Genomic DNA, 19,171 nt, shown 5'->3' with positions numbered 1-19,171 from the left:
TTACTAAGTCCATGTTCAAATCTCACCTAATAACTGATGACTCTTATTCATGATAATTTCTCCCCCTTTTTCCAGAAGCTTCCTGAGATAGCTGTTAAGGTAAGTGGGGAAGGTTATGAGGTAAGGTGTGGCCTTGGAAAATAGCTTATTCATGTCCCATTGGTGTTCCAACTCCATATTCAGGTGCAAAGGCCTATTTATTTTGCAGGTAATGTACCCTCCATTAGTCCCCAACCTCAGGTAATAGTCTCTCATGGTCTGTCTATCTCTCCAAAGAAGACAGGTGAGAGGCGCTGGAGTTGGGGGCGCACCTCTCTCTGAGCACCCTCTCCCCAATGAGACTGGCGGGCCGGCCGAGGCGACGGCGGCCCTAGGGTTCCGGGGAGCCTGTTTCCAGCCGGACCACGTCCCTGGGCGCTCCCCGGTGCGCGCCTGCGCGCTCTGCCCGCCGCCGCGCCGGCATTGAGGACCTGCGCTCAGTGCCGTGAACGTGCGGTAGCGGCCTTCGCGGCTCCGGGCATGTGTGGCCGCCGGCTCCGTGGCAGCTGCAGGTGCGTGAGGAGGGCGTCCGGAGCCCGGGAGTGAGGTGGAGCGAGCCCCAGGGAGGGTCGGGCCTGCCTCCATTCCCCCAAAGTTCTCAGGGACCCAGAACGGGGGCGCCGCGACCTTAGCTCCTTCTCCTTGCCTGTTCCCCGCGCCCCGACCGTGTCTCCGCGGGAGTGGGAATCGCCGAGAGCAAGGCCCAGGGAGAATGCTTCTCCTGCGCTGGGACGGGTCATGCCACATAAGGCATATTTTCCCTGGCTGCGGCCGGAGCAGTGCTCACCCTTGCTTGCCCTTCCTTTCCTGGTGTGGGATTTTGCAATCTCCGTGCTGGGCGGAACCCCTAGGTACTTGTTGGTTGTGGGCGATTAGGGCGAGGGCCGGATGTCTGGGTCCCCCGTCCAGTGCAGTTCCCCCGCGATTCAAGGCCAAGGAGAGTGGCCGTGTGTGTGTGTGTGTGTGTGTGTGTGTGTGTGTGTGTGTGTGTGTGTTGTGTGTGTGTGTTGGGGGGAGAGTAGGAAGAGGGAAAGGCTGTGGTCAGTTATGCCCCAAGTGAAAGTTGTCTGAGTTTCTCAGGTGTTTCGTTTCTTTTTTCATTGACTTTTGTGAAAGACTCACTTCGTTTTAAGGGCGTGAGTGAAGACTTAGAAAACCAACAGGTTTTTGGCCTTGAAGCAACTTTGGCGTTTTTGAGATCAGTGTTTACAGCCTTATAACGGAGTGTATCATGCTGTGGTCAGGATAGTTTTCAGATCGAACGATTGAGGTTTGCTAGCTTATTTTTTATTTTCAGTTTAACATAGGAAAAACTACATAGTTTGGGGGTTGTTGTTTTTTTTGTTGTTGTTGGTTTGTTTGTTTTTGACCAAAAGAATTAATTGAGAGCATAGAGAATCAGTTGAAGTAGGATTTGGACCTCTATGGAATTAATATGCACGCCGTGTAAGTACGGGGTGGACAGCACTTGGAGCGTCGGGGATCCCTGAGCTGTCACTTATAAATAGGAGATGAGATCACTGCTCGCCACCCATGGTGCTAACAATATAGGGCTCCTCCTAAGTGGTTTCCCATGTGATGTGGAGATCAGTGACAATATATCCAGTCTTAGCCTAGTGGTAGATGATAAACCATAGTCTCTTTTTGGCACAGGAGCTGTAGGTACTCAATTCCTTTTATAATCAGAGATGGCAGTTTGTGTGTGGGTCTAGTGTAGGATTTTTTTTTTCTTTTAAGGATATTTCATAGATACAAAGAGAAGGAGAAATATACAACAGGAATTGAGGCTCCAGGCCAAAATCCTTTGTGTGATCTTTCAGATCCAAGGATATACAATTGCAAGGCTTTGCTTGGATGGCCAGGCAGTGGGAGGTGGAAAAATATATTTTCTACTCTGTTTTATGAAACAGACACATGTGCATGGTCAGTGCATGGAGGGAGTTGCATGTAGGGACTCGCTCCTTTCCTGCTGCTAGCTAGCCATGCTCATAGGACACTGCATTCTATCGTGGCTCAGATAACTCCACTCTGAGGACCTTGGCTGAGGCACTTCCCAGGTGTCTCCACCATGACCTTACTGGGAGGGAATGGCCTTGACTGATGCACTTCTCTGCATTTTGACTCAGGACCTTTCAACTCCTTCCTTCCTCCCTAGTCTGGCCCACAGGTCCATAAAGAGACGAAGCCTTTTGTTTGGGCCTCTATAGTAAGATGATTGTGTGCACTGTATCTACCTGACTCTCACCTAGTGTCGTACCATTTAGTAGACCACTGGGGAGCCAGTAGTACTTCTTTTAGCTTCTCTCCTGCACTGTCGCAGTAAGGGAACAAAGGCTTGATCAGTTTGGCTCATTTGTCTTGGTTGACTATGTTAACACCTGATTGATCGACAGGAATTGAATATATTGCCAAGTTCTTGGTAGTTCACTAGATTTGTGACTGACTTTTAATCCTCATAACTGCTATTGTGTTAGCAATTAGGGATTTGGAGGTTGTTCACCTGTAATTTCTCTAATTCCATCATGAAAATGCATATTAATAGCACCAGCAGTTGATTGTTACTTACATGGATATCCGGGTATTTTATAAATTAATACTAGTGGCACGGTGCACAAAATTCGTGCGGGGGGGGGGGGGGCTGTTCCCTCAGCCCAGCCTCCACCCTTTCCAATCAGAGACCCCTTGGGGGATGTCCGACTGCCTGGTAGCAGTCGGACATCCCTCTAGAAATCTGGGACCGATGGCTCCTAACCGCTCACCTGCCTGCCTGCCTGATCGCCCCTAACCTCTCTGCCTGTCTGCCTGATTGCCCCTAACTGCCCTCCCCTGCCAGCCTGGTTGCCCCCAACTGCTCTCCCCTGCCAGCCTGATCTTGCCCAGTCTCTGTCTCTCTTTGTTTTTCTCAGCAGTCCTCCAGGCCTCCCTGCCTCCCTCTTCCTCTTTGCTGGCTGGGAGGGGAAGGGGCCAGTGGGGGCTGCTACACCCTCTGCCCACCCTCCCTTCCATTCAGGCCTCTTCAGGCCCAGTCTGTTTTGTTTCCTCATTCTGAGAGAGGCTCCGAGAGTGAGCTGGGAGGGAGGGAAAGAAAGGGAGAAAAGGCTGTGAGCTGGTGGGCGCTGTGTGTGTCTGTGCCTGTGTGCAGTTGTGAGTGAGTGTGAGTGCCGGCCCCACCTCCCCCGTCCCCGTCTCCACTGCCACAAGTTCCCACCCACCAGAGCCTGCTGCACGCGCAGCCTGGGTGTTAGGTTGAGCCTCTGGTCGTTGTGGATGTGACGGACTCAGGGTTTTATATATTAGGATAAGTGGCTTGCAATCAGTTTATTTTATTTTGCATAAATCTCTGTGGGATATTTTCTTTGGCCTCTAATTAGATTTTTGATAACTATTTTGGGATTATATTGGCAAACCAGACACTGTTGTCTTCCTTATACTAGTAATCCTGTCTCATGCTATAGACCAGTGATGGCGAACCTTTTGAGCTCAGCGTGTCAGCATTTTGAAAAACCCTAACTTAACTCTGGTGCCGTGTCACATATAGAAATTTTTTGATATTTGCAACCATAGTAAAACAAAGACTTCTATTTTTGGTATTTATTTTATATATTTAAATGCCATTTAACAAAGAAAAATCAACCAAAAAAATGAGTTCGTGGGTCACCTCTGACACGCGTGTCATAGGTTCGCCATCACTGCTATAGGCCTTCATCTTACTTAATAGATAACTTAGTCACTTTGAATAAAGTAATTGATTTGCTGTGGGTTCCTCTGTCTAGTGTTGTGTGAAGAAGTATGCCAGAAACAGCTTTCACAAACTTTTTTACCTCTTCCTACAGAAGTTTCACAAAACAGTATTTATCCTTGCTATATGTTATGCCAGCGATTTTCAACCTTTTTCATCTCATGGTACACATAAACTAATTACTAAAATTCTGCGGCACACCAAAAAATATATTTTTTGTCAATCTTACAAAACAAATAGGTATAATTTTGATTCATTCACACTGGATGATTATTGTTGTGTTGGCTGCTGCCATTTTTTAATTTGACAATCTAAGGGAAAAGAGGTCAGTTCTGACTAGTCAGATATTGCATGTTTTTTAAATTTTTGCAGCACACCAGGCTGCTGTGGCACACCAGTTGAAAACCACCATGTGATACAATCTGATATTTTCTATTCTGTTTTATGAAACAAAAATGCTGATCATGATCCACTGAACTGATTTTATAGTCCATTAATGTATACTGACATGCAGTTTGAAAAACACTGATAAAGCAACTGTTAGAAGATATTTGCTCAACAAATGAATTATGATTTTTTTTTTCCTTCTGATTCGGATTGCTGAAGAGAACCACCTTGTGTGTGTTTGTGGTTTTGTGGTTAAGGTGTCTTTAAGGTGTCTTCTAGGAGAGGACAGTAAATAGCAAATAGCATATATGTTGGATTTGGATAAATCAACTGACAAAAGAACCCTGAGTTTCTGGTAAACCTGTTATCTCTCTGATCTCAACTAGAAGATACAACATTAGAATGAGAGAGCTAGAACAATTTTTTTTGTTTTGTAAATCTCTGGCTCCCTTATTTAAAGAGAATGCAGCAGTAGAAGAAGGATGAGAAGAAAATTGGCTTTTCTCATTAAAGAAGGGAAGATAGAGTGTAAGATGGTTGTGAAAGTGCCTTTTCTATGTGTCCTACAGAAGTATATTAGAAGAAAAGTTGTATCTTTATATTAACTCTGAAAACAAAATGATCCTTTTATTATATTGCCTAAAAAGTGAATCACAATCAACTTTCAATTACTTTTAGCCATAGACAGGTATATATGTAACCAGTTTGTGGACTTCCTTGCCTCTGAACTTGTCTTTTGGAGATTCTATAATGAAGTGGAAAGGATAAATAAAAAGAACTGTAAATTTAATTAGTTTTTTTATATCTTAGAAACCCTAGAAATGATATTAAGTAGATAAGAATAAAGTTTTAAAATTTGATCAGTTTGGAGCTAAATGATACCTTAACATTTATATCGCTTCAGTTTTTCAACATGTTCAGATGCATCAGGAGGCATTTTTCTGATTTAGAGATAAGGAATCTGTATTTCCTTCTTCCTGGCACTAAGATCATACGGTGGCAAATCCAAGACTAGAACCCAGGTTTTCTGGGACATTTTCTCCCAGTTGACATGTTGTCTTTTTTTGGTCCAAAGAAGAAGTAATTGAGAGTAAATAGTGTTAATGATGAAATCTAACTTTGACAAATGAAATATTCCATTCTCAAATCATGTCCATAGTATGCTGTAATTGAATGAAAATACATCTTATTTTTAGTATTATATTTTCATTCTTACACTTAAATTTTTTAAAGTGGTAAAGCAACTAAATATTGACAAATCAGTTTAGTCTCATCTTAATGTATCATCTTTTAAAAAATATATTTTTATTGATTTGAGAGAGGAAGGGAGAAGGAGAGAGAGATAGAAACATCTGTGATGAGAGAGAATCATGGATCGGCTGCTTCCTGCATGCCCCACACTGGGGATCGAGCCTGCAACCAGGCATATGCCCTAATCAGGAATCAAACCATGATCTTCTGGTTCATAGGTGAATGTTCAGCCATTGAGCCACGCCAGCAGGCAGTGTATCATCTTAATTAGAAATATAGCTTGAAATTATATTGTTATTTAAATATTTCTTTTAAAGACTCATCACTTCTCTATATGTGTGAAATTAGTTTTATGATTCTAAAGTATTCATCCAAAATGGTTATTTTAAATACAAGAAAAGTCCAGATCTCCCCCTTATCCTTAATATCTTTAGCCAAAGGACAATTTATAATTATTTTTTTCATATGAATAAATAATTTTTAAATTAATACATTTTTATTTTTTATTTTTAGACATCTGTGGAGAGTAAGAATACTATGGAGCTCATCAGAATGTATCACTGAAGAATATGATGGCTGAAAACAATTTAAAAATGCTAAAGATTGAACAGTGTGTAGTAGCCAATAAGCTACCTAGAAACAGGCCATATATTTGCAATATTTGCTTCAAGCACTTTGAAACACCATCAAAATTAGCTAGGCATTATCTCATTCATACTGGTCAGAAGCCATTTGAATGTGATGTGTGTCATAAAACTTTTAGGCAACTAGTTCACCTGGAGAGACATCAACTAACTCATAATCTGCCTTTCAAATGTAGTATTTGTCAACGCCACTTTAAAAATCTGAAGACGTTCGTGAAGCACCAACACCTTCACAATGAAACCTACCAGAATGATGTTAAACAGGTTAGAAGATTGTTGGAGGCCAAGCAAGAAAAGCCAGTGTATGGAATGTATCCTACTTTTACCTCAGAGGAGCGATGGGCCTTACACCCCTCTACTAAGTCTGATCCTACCTACAGTCCTGCAAAGAAGAGAAAGAATATTCACGCATGTACAATCTGCGGCAAGATGTTCCCGTCACAGTCAAAACTCGATAGGCATGCACTTATTCATACTGGTCAGAGGCCTTTTAAATGTGTCCTGTGCAGTAAATCTTTCCGACAGTCGACTCATTTAAAGATCCACCAACTCACACATTCAGAAGAAAGACCTTTTCAATGTTGTTTCTGTCAAAAAGGATTTAAGATTCAAAGCAAACTTCTGAAGCATAAACAAATCCATACCAGGAATAAGACTTTTCAGACTCTTTCATTAAAAAAGAAGAATCCAGAGTCATGCCCCCTACCTAATAAATTAAATCCAAAGCAGGATGGTTTTGAAAATGGTGATATAGGTGAATCCGAGGAGAATAATCAACTTGATGTCCATTCTATTTATATTGTTCCTTTTCAGTGTCCAGAGTGTGAAGAATGTTTTGAATCAGAGAAGATTCTCAATGGACACAAATGTTTTCCTGCCAGAAGTGGCAAAATTCCAGGCAGTTTCAAAAGAAGCCTCAACTATAAAACTATTGTTAAAAAGATCTTGGCCAAGCTTAAACATGTTGGGAGTAAGAAATTAGATAGTTTTAGATCTGACAAAAAATCATTTAAAAACAGTTTCTTGAAAAAATGTGATCTTATTTCTGGTGAGCAGAGCCCCGAACAAACCCAGAGAACATTTATGGGTTCTCTTGGCAAACATGGAACATATAAGACAGTTGGCAATAAAAGAAAGAAAACATTGATGTTGCCATCTTCTTGGCAAAAGCACTACCAGAGCCAAAATATGGGGAAAAACTTGAAAGGTATCCTTACAACAGAAAACATGTTAATTATGGAAAATTCAATGAATAATAAGGACATACCTATCAGTGGTTCATCAGGTGAGGAATTTTTTGATAACTGTAAAGTGCTTCAATGTGCTTTTTCAGTTCCAAGCGAAAACATGCATACTGGACATAAGATGTGTCCTTGTGACAAATGTGAGAAAGTATTTCCTTCTGTATCCAAACTACAAAGACACTATTTAATTCATACTGGACAGAGGCCTTTTGGTTGTAATGTTTGTGGGAAATCTTTTAGACAGTCAGCTCACTTAAAAAGACATAAATTAACTCATATTGAAAAGATTCCTTACAGACGATCTCTTTGCCAAGTAGAATTTGACAATTTGAGCAAACTTTTCACTCTTCCGGGTGATAATGGTAACTATAATGCTTCCCAACAATGCCAGACTCCTAGTTTTCAAAAATGTGAGGTTTTGGAGTCAGATCAAATATCAGAAATAAAAGTTAAGTCAGAATCAGAGGATTTCATTCTTGATGCCCCCTATAGGAGCAGGCAGCCCTATCTCTCTAATTCCCTTCTGGAATCAGAGCAGAGCCATCATAGTCATTGTAGTTATTCAGGACATCCTGAGAGGAATGATGGCCTTCTTTACCAATGCAGTGTTTGTTCTAAAAGTTTTAGATCTCCATCTAAACTGGAGAGACACTATCTAATTCATGCAGGACAGAAGCCATTCGAATGCTCAGTTTGTGGCAAAACATTCAGACAGGCCCCTCACTGGAAGAGACATCAACTTACTCATTTTAAGGAACAACCACAGAAAAACTAGTCTTAAATTTGGTTATATAACTGACAGAGCCACTAACTTATGGTCTCTTTGGTGATCTTGTTCTCTAAGCCTGTATAATTTAAAATATATTTTCATCAGAAGGCCTGCATAAGGTTGAATGATTTTACAGGCACAGTAAGGTAAGATACATAGAAAATTAAAACAATGCTTTAGGAACAGCCATATTTTTAGAGGGAAGAACATGATTTGATGGCATAAAGTAAGCATCTGTCTTATTGTAATACATCTTTGGCTTTATTGGAAGTGTTGTAAATCTATGATGCAGTACAAACAATTCAGCCCCATTTGCTTTTTAAAGGAATTATTCCTTGAGACATGCCATCTCCTTTTAGAAATAGTCAAAAACGGAGGCAAAAATTGGTTTTGGGCTGCAGCAAATAGCTCCATGATACTTCATTTATTTTACATTTCACATGAGAGCACAATTTTGTTCACCTGTGGCTCAAATTCCATTGCAAAGTTTTTGTTGTTGTAAGTTTAAAAAATAAAAAGGCAATAAAAGCGAAAATGGATGAGAAAATAGCATTATTTTCACTGGTTTTTTTCCAAGCCATTTAGTCTTAGGATTCTGTGGTAGCTTCACCTCCTTTTTCATAGGTGGTTATAATCACTTTTTGCCCAATCTGCTGTTGCCTTTCCCAAAATAATTTAAAAGTAGTAGAGAGATTAGGATGCACCTCCATACATTAACATGTTTGTTTATCAGGGATATTATCCAAGTGCCACAATCATTTGCTAACATGTATGCAATGTTATCTTTTCAGAGGAATAAATGTAATTTGTCTATTTGCTTATTCATGAATGACAGCAGTAGTTAATTTTTACATTTCAGTAAAACTTTCTTTTAATACCTCGTTGAGTGATCCTATGATTTAAATCTATTCTGTTTGATCAAAAATCAATGATTTGGTTTAGTTATGGTTTTTATTCATAAGATTCTAATGCAAAATAATGTTATTTTGATCCTTAGTAAATTGTTATTTTAATTATTAAGGTAATTATTCTTGTATAAGAATAAAATGCTTATAGAATTGAGGGTATCATTCTTCTAAACAGTACTGTCATGATTTGGGAAATATTTCATCTTAAACTATAAAAGATTTGTAATCACAAATTGCCCCTCATATTTATCATTTTTAATAAAATCTTTAAGAATAGCATTTCCTAGCAATAAAAAAAAATAATAACCATTATCTTTCTAAGGTGAAAAGAACAGGTGGGTATTTATTCTAGCACACTTAAATACAGTGACAAGCCCTCTATTGAGAACAAATAAATGAGCAATTGTAAGTTTTGAATTTACTCTGTGAATTGTCTGTGTGTGAAAGGGAGGGGTTGGACTGTTTACATGTTTTACAAGTGAATTTTGAGAAACTCGGGCTTAATTTAAAGACACAAAACAGTACAGATAAAATCCCCAATGATGTGCAAATGTGCAGGAGAGTCATGTTTTAAAGAACAAGTTCTCTTAGGTTTCCTTAAGGTACGCTCTTCCAGTGCAAGCATGATGGTTTATCGAAGTTGCTTTAGGCAAAACTTCAAGAACACATCTGTAACATTAAAGCAAGTAATAACTAGTTCATACTTTCTAAGAATAAAGAAAGGTTCGAAATGTTTTTTCCCCTTAATATGTCTGAAATCGTGTATTTTTGGATTTTCCTAAGCTGCTAATATAATTTTATTTGAAGTAAATGTCTCATATACTTTTTTCCCAGCCCAAACAGGGAGAGTCCTTAAGAGTGTTGTATGATTATTAGACTTTGTGTGCCTAAGTGATAGTATATTTTTTTTGGCCTATGCCTTTTTAAACTGTTTCATATTGAAAGTTGAAATATTGTAAAAAATTTTGTCAAAGATGTACTGTAGTGCTATTTGAAGTACCTGTAACAAAGTACTTATTTACCTTTACTATCACTGCAAGCTTCTTGTGGAAACTATATAGGAGTGAAAATAAACTGTATACATCCATGAAAAGATTAAACATTCGATATTAAATGATGAGTTGCTGCATGCCAGAGTGGTTAGTGTTATTGAATCAATTACTTTGGTTTTCTGAAAAATAAACTTTATAAATATCTTTGAAGAGAATTAGAAGAATTTTTCCTTTGGATGATTCCAGGCTGTAGCATGATTATTTACAGAAGCAATCTGATTGGCTTAGTTAGTGGAATTATTGTTTCTTGTTTTGTACTGCAATAGGTTCCACAATTTTAGGACAAAATGTGTATGTGTTGAAGAAAAGTAGGTGGTGGTTAAGAGTCTTGAAAAATTCAAATTTCAGAATATTTTAAAAATAAAGTTTCAAATTACACAGTTTGGACTTTTTTTTAAAGGGAAAAATTACATAATGCTGGATCAAGGTACTAATTACCACATACTTTCCTAGGCCCACTCTGATCCACCTTCTATACTGAACTTACTAACATGGGTATTTAAGCATTTACTTTTTGTTCATGTTACAATTCATTGATAGCTTCTTATCACGTACAAAAGGATGTGCTAACTCCATTTCATGTCACATGATCTACCCTCCTACCCATTTAGCCTCCTCTTTGGCCTTCCTCTCCAGATTTGTACTAAAGAAATACAGAATTAGTTCCTCCAATGCATAGTGTCCTTGTTATTTTTCCTGCCTCTATCTTATTAACTTAGTATTAATTTAAATTAGATACAGACATGCTCTTCAAAGAAGAAATTTAGTTGAGCCAGGTTTTATTCATTTTTCTGCCATGATTATGAGAAAAAACTCAAGTGTTCAAAACTGACTTGTAGAAAACGGATTTCAATGTACATGTTTATGTGAGATAACCAATTAGAATTACAGACATTTTAGCAAGTCTTTGAAGTCTGGTTATCTTGCAAGAATCCTTTGTTAGAAATAACATTTGCAAGGACTGTTTTATGATGCACAGTATTTGCTTTTCAGAGCTTTAGGGAAAGGTAACATTTAATTCCTATCTTGAGATTTCTCCTATTGTGAAAAGGGCTTAGAATTTCAGGTCTAACTGCAAGAATTCTACTAGTACTAAGAGAAGAAAATAAAACTTAAAAGTGGTACGATGGTATTATTAAATGGATATGGAACGTGTAATACTTTGCATTTGCATTAGCAAATTTCTATACATTCTTGAAGTTTAAGCTTAAATACTCCTCCGTCTTTTCCATGCCTCCCTGCTTTGGGTCTTATTTTGTTGGTCAATTCATTTTGTTCATTAGATTCCACAAATAAGTGAGATCATGTGATAGGAAGCCTTTCTGATTTTACCCAGCATTTCATCCACTGTGCTCCCACTGCCTTTTGTTCATAATTCTATTGTCACTGTTGAACAGTGGTTTTCAAACTTTAGTATGCACTGGAATTGGAGGGCTTATTAAAAACAGATTGCTGACCGCATCCTCAGAGTTTCTGATTCAGTGTCGGTTATACAGGTTAGCTGTTGCTGCGGTATTGAGACTACACTTTGAAAACCACTGGACTAAACTACATGCTTCTGGAAAGAAAGGGAATGCATCTTTTTGTGTTTTATACACAACAGTTTAAGACACCTTGATATCCTCAAATATATACTGAGTGTACAAAGGAAGAAATGAACGGAGCCATTGTTGCAAACTTAACATTCTCCTTAAATCTATAACTTCACTTAGAGCCTTTCATTCACTCTTGGAATGAGTTTGCTTTCTAATAAGATGAGGTCAAAGCCAATTCAGCATGTACTTTCAAAATTTCCTTCCTGTTCATTCTTAGGTATTAAGAGAAATGGAAATGTATGTTTATAGTAAGATGTATATACACAAATGTTCATAGCAGCTTTATAACAGTCAAGAACTGGAAACAATCCAAATGTTCATCCACAGACGAGTAGGTTAACAAACTGTCATAAACCCGTTTAATAGAATACTACTCAGCAATAAAAAGGAATAAACTAATAGGTGCATCGACATGGATGAAGCTCAAAATCATTATGCTGAGTGGAAAAAAGACAAAAGGTGCATGCTATATTATTTCATTTGTGTAAAATCTATGAAAAGTAACCACCAATCTATACAACTAGAGTGACAGAAAGCAGATCAGTGATTGCCTGAGAATGGGTGGGTTCGAGTGGCAATCGGCATGGATTACAAAAGGGCACGAGAAAACTTAGGGGCAACAGATGTATATTATCATTTCGATGATGCTTTCACGGATGTATGACTGAAAACGGATCAGATTTTACTCTAAGTATGTAGTCAACTTAGATATCCATGAGTCTGTTAAAAACAGTTAAAACCAAGACCTTCATTCTCGGTCTGTTTTTCCACTACTGCTTTTTTATAGCTGAAAGAAACATTAAGTCGTCCCACGCCCCGCAATCATACCTAGAGAAACCCTCGCCAAACACATCTTTACTTGGCGCGCTGCTCGCTGAGACCTCAAAATCCGGCCTGCTGGTGTTTTCTCTGAGCTTGCCGCTAGGGGGCGCGTGCGGAGGAGGTCGAAGCCTTGCCTCTCTAGTCACACCCAACGCTTGCAGAGACTTCCGGCTCACTTCCGTACCGCTTCCGGGGGAATGTTGGGGCTGCTGGACGCGTTCCCCGCGGGACGGTGAAGGCTGAGGATTTCCGGGCCGGAGGTGCTTGCCCTGCGTGCAGCCGCAGCCGCTCCCTGGGGAAGTGCATCGGGCTCACCGTTGTTGGGAGCGGGCCTTTCTTCCCCACTGGAGCGGAGGGCGAGTGCTGCCATGGCGGCTCCAGCTCAGCCCAAGAAAATCGTGGCCCCTACGGTGTCCCAGATCAACGCCGAGTTCGTGACCCAGGTGCGATGGGGCGAGCACGGCGTGTGTGAGGGAGGAGGACGCGCTGGGTGCTGGGGTTGCCATGGGGCAGGAGGCCTTCCCGCCCGGCGGAGTCTCCTTCTAGGGAAGGCGGGCATGAACAGAAAGTTACCGTGCGAGCTTCGTAGTCGTAGAGTCTGTCGTAGGAGCGATGGGTCCGCGGGAGAGGGAACACCCTGGTCTCCCTGAGACCGGCAGGGAGGGTCTTAGGTGATGCTGAGCTGGTGGTTGGGAAGGGGCTGGGCGGTTTCTCGGGCGTTGAGTAACCTGGCTTTTGAATGGAGCGACGAGAACCCGTGCCGAATGGGCGCGTCTGTGTCGGAGCGCCCTGCGCCTGCGCGCGTTGATTGGAGCCTGTTGGCTGTGTTGCCTTGTGCACCGCGGTTGGCTTTGAATAGGGAAGCACAAGCCTGGAGCCCTCGGAGACGTTCCTAATCCTCATGCGTTGCGCTGTGTGTCGGATCGGAGTGCGAATGGTGCGGTGCAGAGGTTACCGCCCCGCCTGCTCCCTGGCCCCCGTCTCAGCGGGTTGGCCAGGGCAGAAGCCTTGGAGTCGCTTTGAGTCCTCCCTTTCCCTTAACCCCGCATGGCTACATTCGAAATAAGCTCTTAAACCTGTCTGCTTCGCCACATGTCTCTACCCGAACCCAGGTTGCCAGTGATTGCTGCCTGTACCCGGGCATCCTAACCTGCCTTGTCTTTCCTCTTGCTCTCCTCCGCCCGTTCCTCCTACTGCCGTGGGGGTGATTTTACACAAGTGCAGACCTGGCCATATTACTTACCGTCTTCAGATCTTTAAAGAGTTGTGTCTTTAGGAAAAGAACCGAAATGTTCAGAGTGTTGTGTAACCTGGCCTGTGCTTATATTCGTTTTCCTCTCCCTGTCTCTCTCTGCTGTGGTCATACTGAGCTGCACTTATTTGAATGTGCCTTGCAGTTTTAGCCTCCTGGCCTTTGGTCATTGTTCCCTCTGCTTGGAATCCTCTTCCTTCCACCTCCCTCCCTTTATATGGCCAATTCAGTATAGTTCATCTTGATTACTTTGGAGAGGCATTTACTGACAATTGAGACTAGATTAGGTCTTCCATTTTTCATATACCTGCATTTTTTGTAAAAGTCGTTTCTTAGTTTCCTTCTCTCATGGAGCTTATATTTTAGGGGCAGGAGCCGGACAAATGAACAGTATAGTTTCAGACAGTGATGAGTGCTATCAGGAAAATGAAACAAGATGTTGTGACAGGGACTGCGGTGAGGTATGAAAGGCAGGAAAGTCCTCTCTGAGGTGATGTTTGAGCTAAGACCTGAGTGCGAAAAAGAAAAGAGCTAGTCTTGGGAAGAGCAGTCCAAGAAATAGCAAGTCAAATGGTCTTACTGTGTGAAGGTAAAGAAAGCCACGATCGTAAACATAAGAAGAGGGAGAATGGTATGAGATAAGGACAGAGAATGTGTAGGGACCAGATCATATACAGTTTTGGAGGCTGAGGTACGAAGTTTGGATTTTATTCTAAATACAGATTTTAATTGCCATATTAATGGAATGGGGGTAGGAGAGCAAAAGTAGTAATAGGGTTACCGTTTGGTCCAGTTAATGATGATCACCTCTACTATTAAAGATTGAAGTAGACTGATATACTCTGAAACTAGAGGCAGTAGGTTTGTGGAGGGATGGAAGAAGAGACATACTGAACCTAATTTGAACAATTGTGCGAACGATTTGGACATTTACTGTGATGGGGAAGGCTGGGAAAAGAGATGGTTTAGTGGGAAATGTCAAGATTTCTGTTTTGGCCATGGTAAGTATGAGATGCCTGTAGACATTCCATTGAAAGTGTTGACAAGGAAGGCTGTTGAATGTGGGAATCAAGAACATGTTGGCCAGTTCTGGGTTTGAATATTAATTTTGAAGTTATTAATTCAAGATGGTACTTAAAACTGTAGGATTGACTGAGATGTCCTACAGAATGTTGTTTGTAAACATATACTATGTACCGTATCCTGCTGTAGATTGTGAGAACTGAGGCTAGGGACTATGTCTGCTTTACTCCCCTTGCACTGCCAGCACCTAGCGTTGCATTAGGACACATTATGTGATGGGTATGTATTTGCTGAAAGAATGAGGGAATGAATTAATGAATAAACATACTGGCGCATTAAGATGTGATGAGAGGAATAATCATTCTCAGCAGTCTTGGGCCATGATAGCAAACATTAATGCTTACTATTTGGCAGATAACTGTTTTGGGCTCTTAGGCTGCAAAGATGAATCAAATGTGATCCTTGTCTTCAGGGAGTTCACAGTCTATGGATGGAGACTAAGAGACTTAAAGAAGTCATCATAATTCAGTGTGATAAATGCCAGAAGAGTGATGTGAGGGAGGTGCTTTGAGAATAAAATTTAAAATGATTACACTTGTCCAAGGAAAGAATTTTCTCATTGAGAAAGTGCCATTGAAGTTGGAGTCTAAAACATTAATAGGAAGGTGGGGAAATAGGTGTTCTCGGTAGAGAGGACGTTAGGTGGTCCTGCTCCTCCACTTCCTCCCCCCTAGCCCCCAAAACCTGACCAGAGAGGGTGCTTTTAAATTATTATTGAATGAATGAGGTGTAGAGGTTAAAATTTAGTTTTAAGATTAGATATCTAAACTTTGACCTTACTTTTTTATGCCACTATGTTTTTACTTATTTTATATCTTTCAAGATTTAGTTTTAACAATCTGTGCTGTCATAGCTGTACTAAGTGGAGAATTGGAAGAATTCCTATTTTACATGAGACTAGAGAGTGTGGGGAAGGGCAGTATGTTCCTGGAGGTAGAGATGTCTGAGAGGTCACAGGTTAGACCCCCAGGAAAAGGAGAAACTCCAAAAAAAAAAAAAAGACATGATAGATGCTTAATAAATGTTTCCTAGATCTTTAATGAAGTAGAGATGTACAGTAAACAGTTTGGATCAGATGATAGGATTTACATATTTATTTGGGAGTCCCCAAATCCAAGAAAACAGATCAGGTTCAGTTCTCTTTTTTTTAAAAAAAAATTTTTTTTATTGATTTCAGAGGAAGGGTGAGTGAGAGTGACAAGGAAGCATCAATGATGAGAATCATTGATAAGCTGCCTTCTGTATGCCCCTACTGGGGTTTGAGCTCACAACCCTGGCATGTGCCCTGACTAGGAACTGAACCATGATCTCCTGGTTCATAGGTCGAAGCTCAACCATTGAACCACACAGGCCAGGGTAGATTCTGTTGGGGTCCAGCCCCAGCAGGTCCAGGGGTTCCCAAAGGTGTGGACGGAGTCAGCGAAGAAGGAATGACAGGGAGGCAGCATGGAGGCAGCGTTCAGTTGATCAGCAGCCTAGCCAGGTTCTCTATTATCCTGTTACATCTGTATTTATACAATTTGATTTTAATCCTATCTATTCTATTCCAAAGGTTAGGGCGTTTGTTATCTCCATTCCAAGATCACTACTCTACTGTTCTGTTAAGCTATAAGGAAGTAACTGAAGGAGATTATCCTAAGTAAAGATTATGTAGCTTAAGCGTTAGTAGTTAAGGTGATTAACTACCCGCCTGGCACTTAGTTAAGGGGTTTTACTAATTTATTCCCTTCCTTAGTCCTGTTAATCCCTAACTCCAGGGGAAAATCCCCACCTGGGGAAACAACCTTTCTCGAGAGGTAACCTTGGTTAAAACATAGCTCTAAGAAGGGGAGCAAACATATTAAGAACAATATGCCATATACGCCAGGTCCCTTGAAACATATGCTGTGCAGATGTTTCTTTCCTGCAGTGACTGTGTCAAGCAGCAAGAATGGACCGGCTTCCGGCAAGATTCAGTTCTTTTAATGGTATGATGTTAGGAAAAGATGGCTGAGTTTTGTGATGCCGATAGGGAGCAGAATGAGGAAGTGAGAACACAGAATAATCGGGGCTAAAGTGTTTTCTCTTGGGTTGGAAGGTGATTGATAATTTGGGTAAGTGTCGTATGAGTGGGGTATGACGGTAATGTTTTTGAGACTTTCTCAGGCTCAATGTTCTCGTTGCTTGGGAGGCTCTTTAAGTGTGTCAGCTGTGATAGAAACTTAGCCATAGTAGCAAAGAAGACATAGGTCCCATCTCTTAAGTGTTCCAGTTAAGTGGGCAGGAAAGATAGATAAGCAAGCAAATAATAATACAGAAAGACAAGACTATGGTCACCATCAGGTAGGGTTGAAGAAGGCTTCATAGAAGAGGTAACATTTCAGATTTTACGTCATTCATCCATTCATCAGCTATAATTTGAGTGCCTCCAGCATAGAACCGTTTTAGAAATATACTGAGTCTTTGTCATTGCCAACGTTTTCTATTTTTCAAGAGATTGTAGTTTAGGTTCTTTTTTTTTTAAAAAAAAAAAAAAACAGTATCTCAGTAAGACCATGTTTTTTCTTATTATACAATTCATCTAAGTAACTGGATACATTGTAGATATATGTGTAAAATTCACAATTTCTAGGTAAAACCTCATATGCTGAAATATAACCTACCAACTCTTTTTTGTTGTTTTTTAACCTACCTCTTATTCTCTATAATAACCCACTGATAGACTACAATTTTTTAAAGTTTTTGTTTAGGTGTGTATGGGATGAGTTTGTACTAATAATTTAAAGGTTTATTTTGTAAATTAATATTCCCAAAGATTTTGATTCTGGTTTTCAGTACTGGTCAACTGTTAACTCATTGTACTATTGGGCAGCTCACGTATCTTTCTAGACCTGGCTTTCCTTATCTCTGTGCTGAAGATGCTTGTCTGAGGTTGTTCACTTTGCTCTGTTGTTTACCCTGTGGGTGGTTAAAAAGTATGTTATGTTTTTTTAAATCACAGTGGTAGGTTGCAGTGCAGGGCATTAATGGCATTTAGTGGTTTGTGGCACAGGCTGTGAACAGGCCTGCAAGCCCATATAGACCCTTAGAATGTAGAATTACTCTGCCCCGCAGTGTCAGTAGTGCCCTGTTAAGAAACACCTTGTCAGTGAGAGATCTCAGTATCAGTCTATGTATCAGTCTGACTTACTGTTTACTTTTGCAGCTGGCATGTAAATACTGGGCTCCCCATATCAAGAAAAAATCACCTTTTGATATAAAGGTAAGCATTTTGAGTTTGCAACATACTTTTAAAAGTTAAAACTATAGTTTTCTAATTATCAAACTAATATTCATATTAGAAAATTTGGAAAATATGGAAGGCACACATAAAGAAAATAAAAATTACTACTCAGAGATAACCAGTACTATCATTTTGTTGAATTTTCTTTAAGCTTTAAAAAAATGTATGTGGATTTTCCTGTTTAAGATGCAGAGATTGTTTTAAATTTATCATTATTATAAATGACAATGAAATGAAAATCTTTGTAAAAATGCAGAAATTTTCCTTCAACTTTTTGCCAGTTTATTTAGAATAGAATCTATTGTTTTTTATTTTTAGGTTGGTGAACTGAGATAAAGATCGTTAATAATGGTGGAGGAAGTGGGAGTTTAATGTAGAAGATAGATGACTAAAGACCAGTAATAGTCAATAAGGAAAGGACTGGACTTATGATGCAGTTGATGCAATTTAGAATAAATGAAAGGAAAAAATTCCTAAATGTAGAATTAGCTCTTGTTGAAATAGGTTCTTAAAGAGAGGTCTTTAAATGAAATAGGGCTGACCTTTTACATGCCATTTAACATGTAATGAAGACTTGGTTTTAGGCTTTGCCATTATAAGTTGAATTGTGTTGTTTCAGATACCCTTAGTCCAATTTAACCCAAAATTTCTGACATTATTTAAGCTTAAATATTTTAAATATATTTTGATTTGTCATCAACCCCATTTTATTCATTAGGAAGATATTAATATATATGGCATATATTAGTTATTCTTAATTATCAAGAAGGTTGCTTTCTCTTATTATATGCTGTTTGTATACGTGTTTGTGTTTCTATATGTTGGGTATAGGGGTTCCTAGGAACATTTTTTATTAATAACAAAAACATCTTGATGACACTACTAGATTGAGTTTAACCTAATTATATTTAGGTTGTTGGGTTTTTCTTTTAGAAATTAAATTTATATCCAGATTGTTTTAGTTAACACAAGTAATAATTCCAGATGAACTTACATATGCCTGTTTAGAAGAACGTTATTATGGGTTGGTATTTAAGAAAGATTATGCCCTTCACTTTATTATATGATTTGAATTTTGATAAAAAGAAAAGCAATAACAGAAAATCTCATATAAATTGAGTAAG

The 19,171-nt window shown here is 39.7% G+C and overlaps 2 protein-coding genes across 4 annotated transcripts in view; both read left to right on the top strand.

Moving 5' to 3' along the window:
* The first annotated feature begins 412 nt into the window (after positions 1-412).
* On the top strand, positions 413-10,413 carry ZNF770 (zinc finger protein 770). Its single transcript, XM_036296594.1, has 2 exons — positions 413-551; positions 5,930-10,413. The coding sequence occupies exon 2, from the start codon at positions 5,986-5,988 to the stop codon at positions 8,077-8,079; it is 2,094 nt and encodes a 697-aa protein (XP_036152487.1). The 5' UTR covers positions 413-551; positions 5,930-5,985; the 3' UTR covers positions 8,080-10,413.
* A 2,221-nt stretch (positions 10,414-12,634) lies between these two features.
* Positions 12,635-19,171, top strand: part of AQR (aquarius intron-binding spliceosomal factor) — a 96,750-nt gene continuing 90,213 nt past the window's right edge. For 2 of the 3 annotated variants that reach the window (XM_036296579.1, XM_036296568.1), the window contains exons 1-2: positions 12,636-12,893; positions 17,970-18,026. In XM_036296579.1, the coding sequence (XP_036152472.1) occupies positions 12,819-12,893; positions 17,970-18,026 (132 nt within the window). In that variant the 5' untranslated portion in view covers positions 12,636-12,818. Of the gene's footprint in view, positions 12,894-17,969; positions 18,027-19,171 lie in introns of all 3 variants that reach the window. The other variant, XM_036296574.1, reaches the window with a different exon arrangement.

Source organism: Myotis myotis, unplaced genomic scaffold (genome assembly GCF_014108235.1).
Source record: "Myotis myotis isolate mMyoMyo1 unplaced genomic scaffold, mMyoMyo1.p scaffold_m19_p_1, whole genome shotgun sequence".
Classification (NCBI taxonomy): domain Eukaryota; kingdom Metazoa; phylum Chordata; class Mammalia; order Chiroptera; family Vespertilionidae; genus Myotis; species Myotis myotis.
Note: the sequence above shows the minus strand (reverse complement) of the source record. Positions and strands in the feature narration are given on the sequence as shown.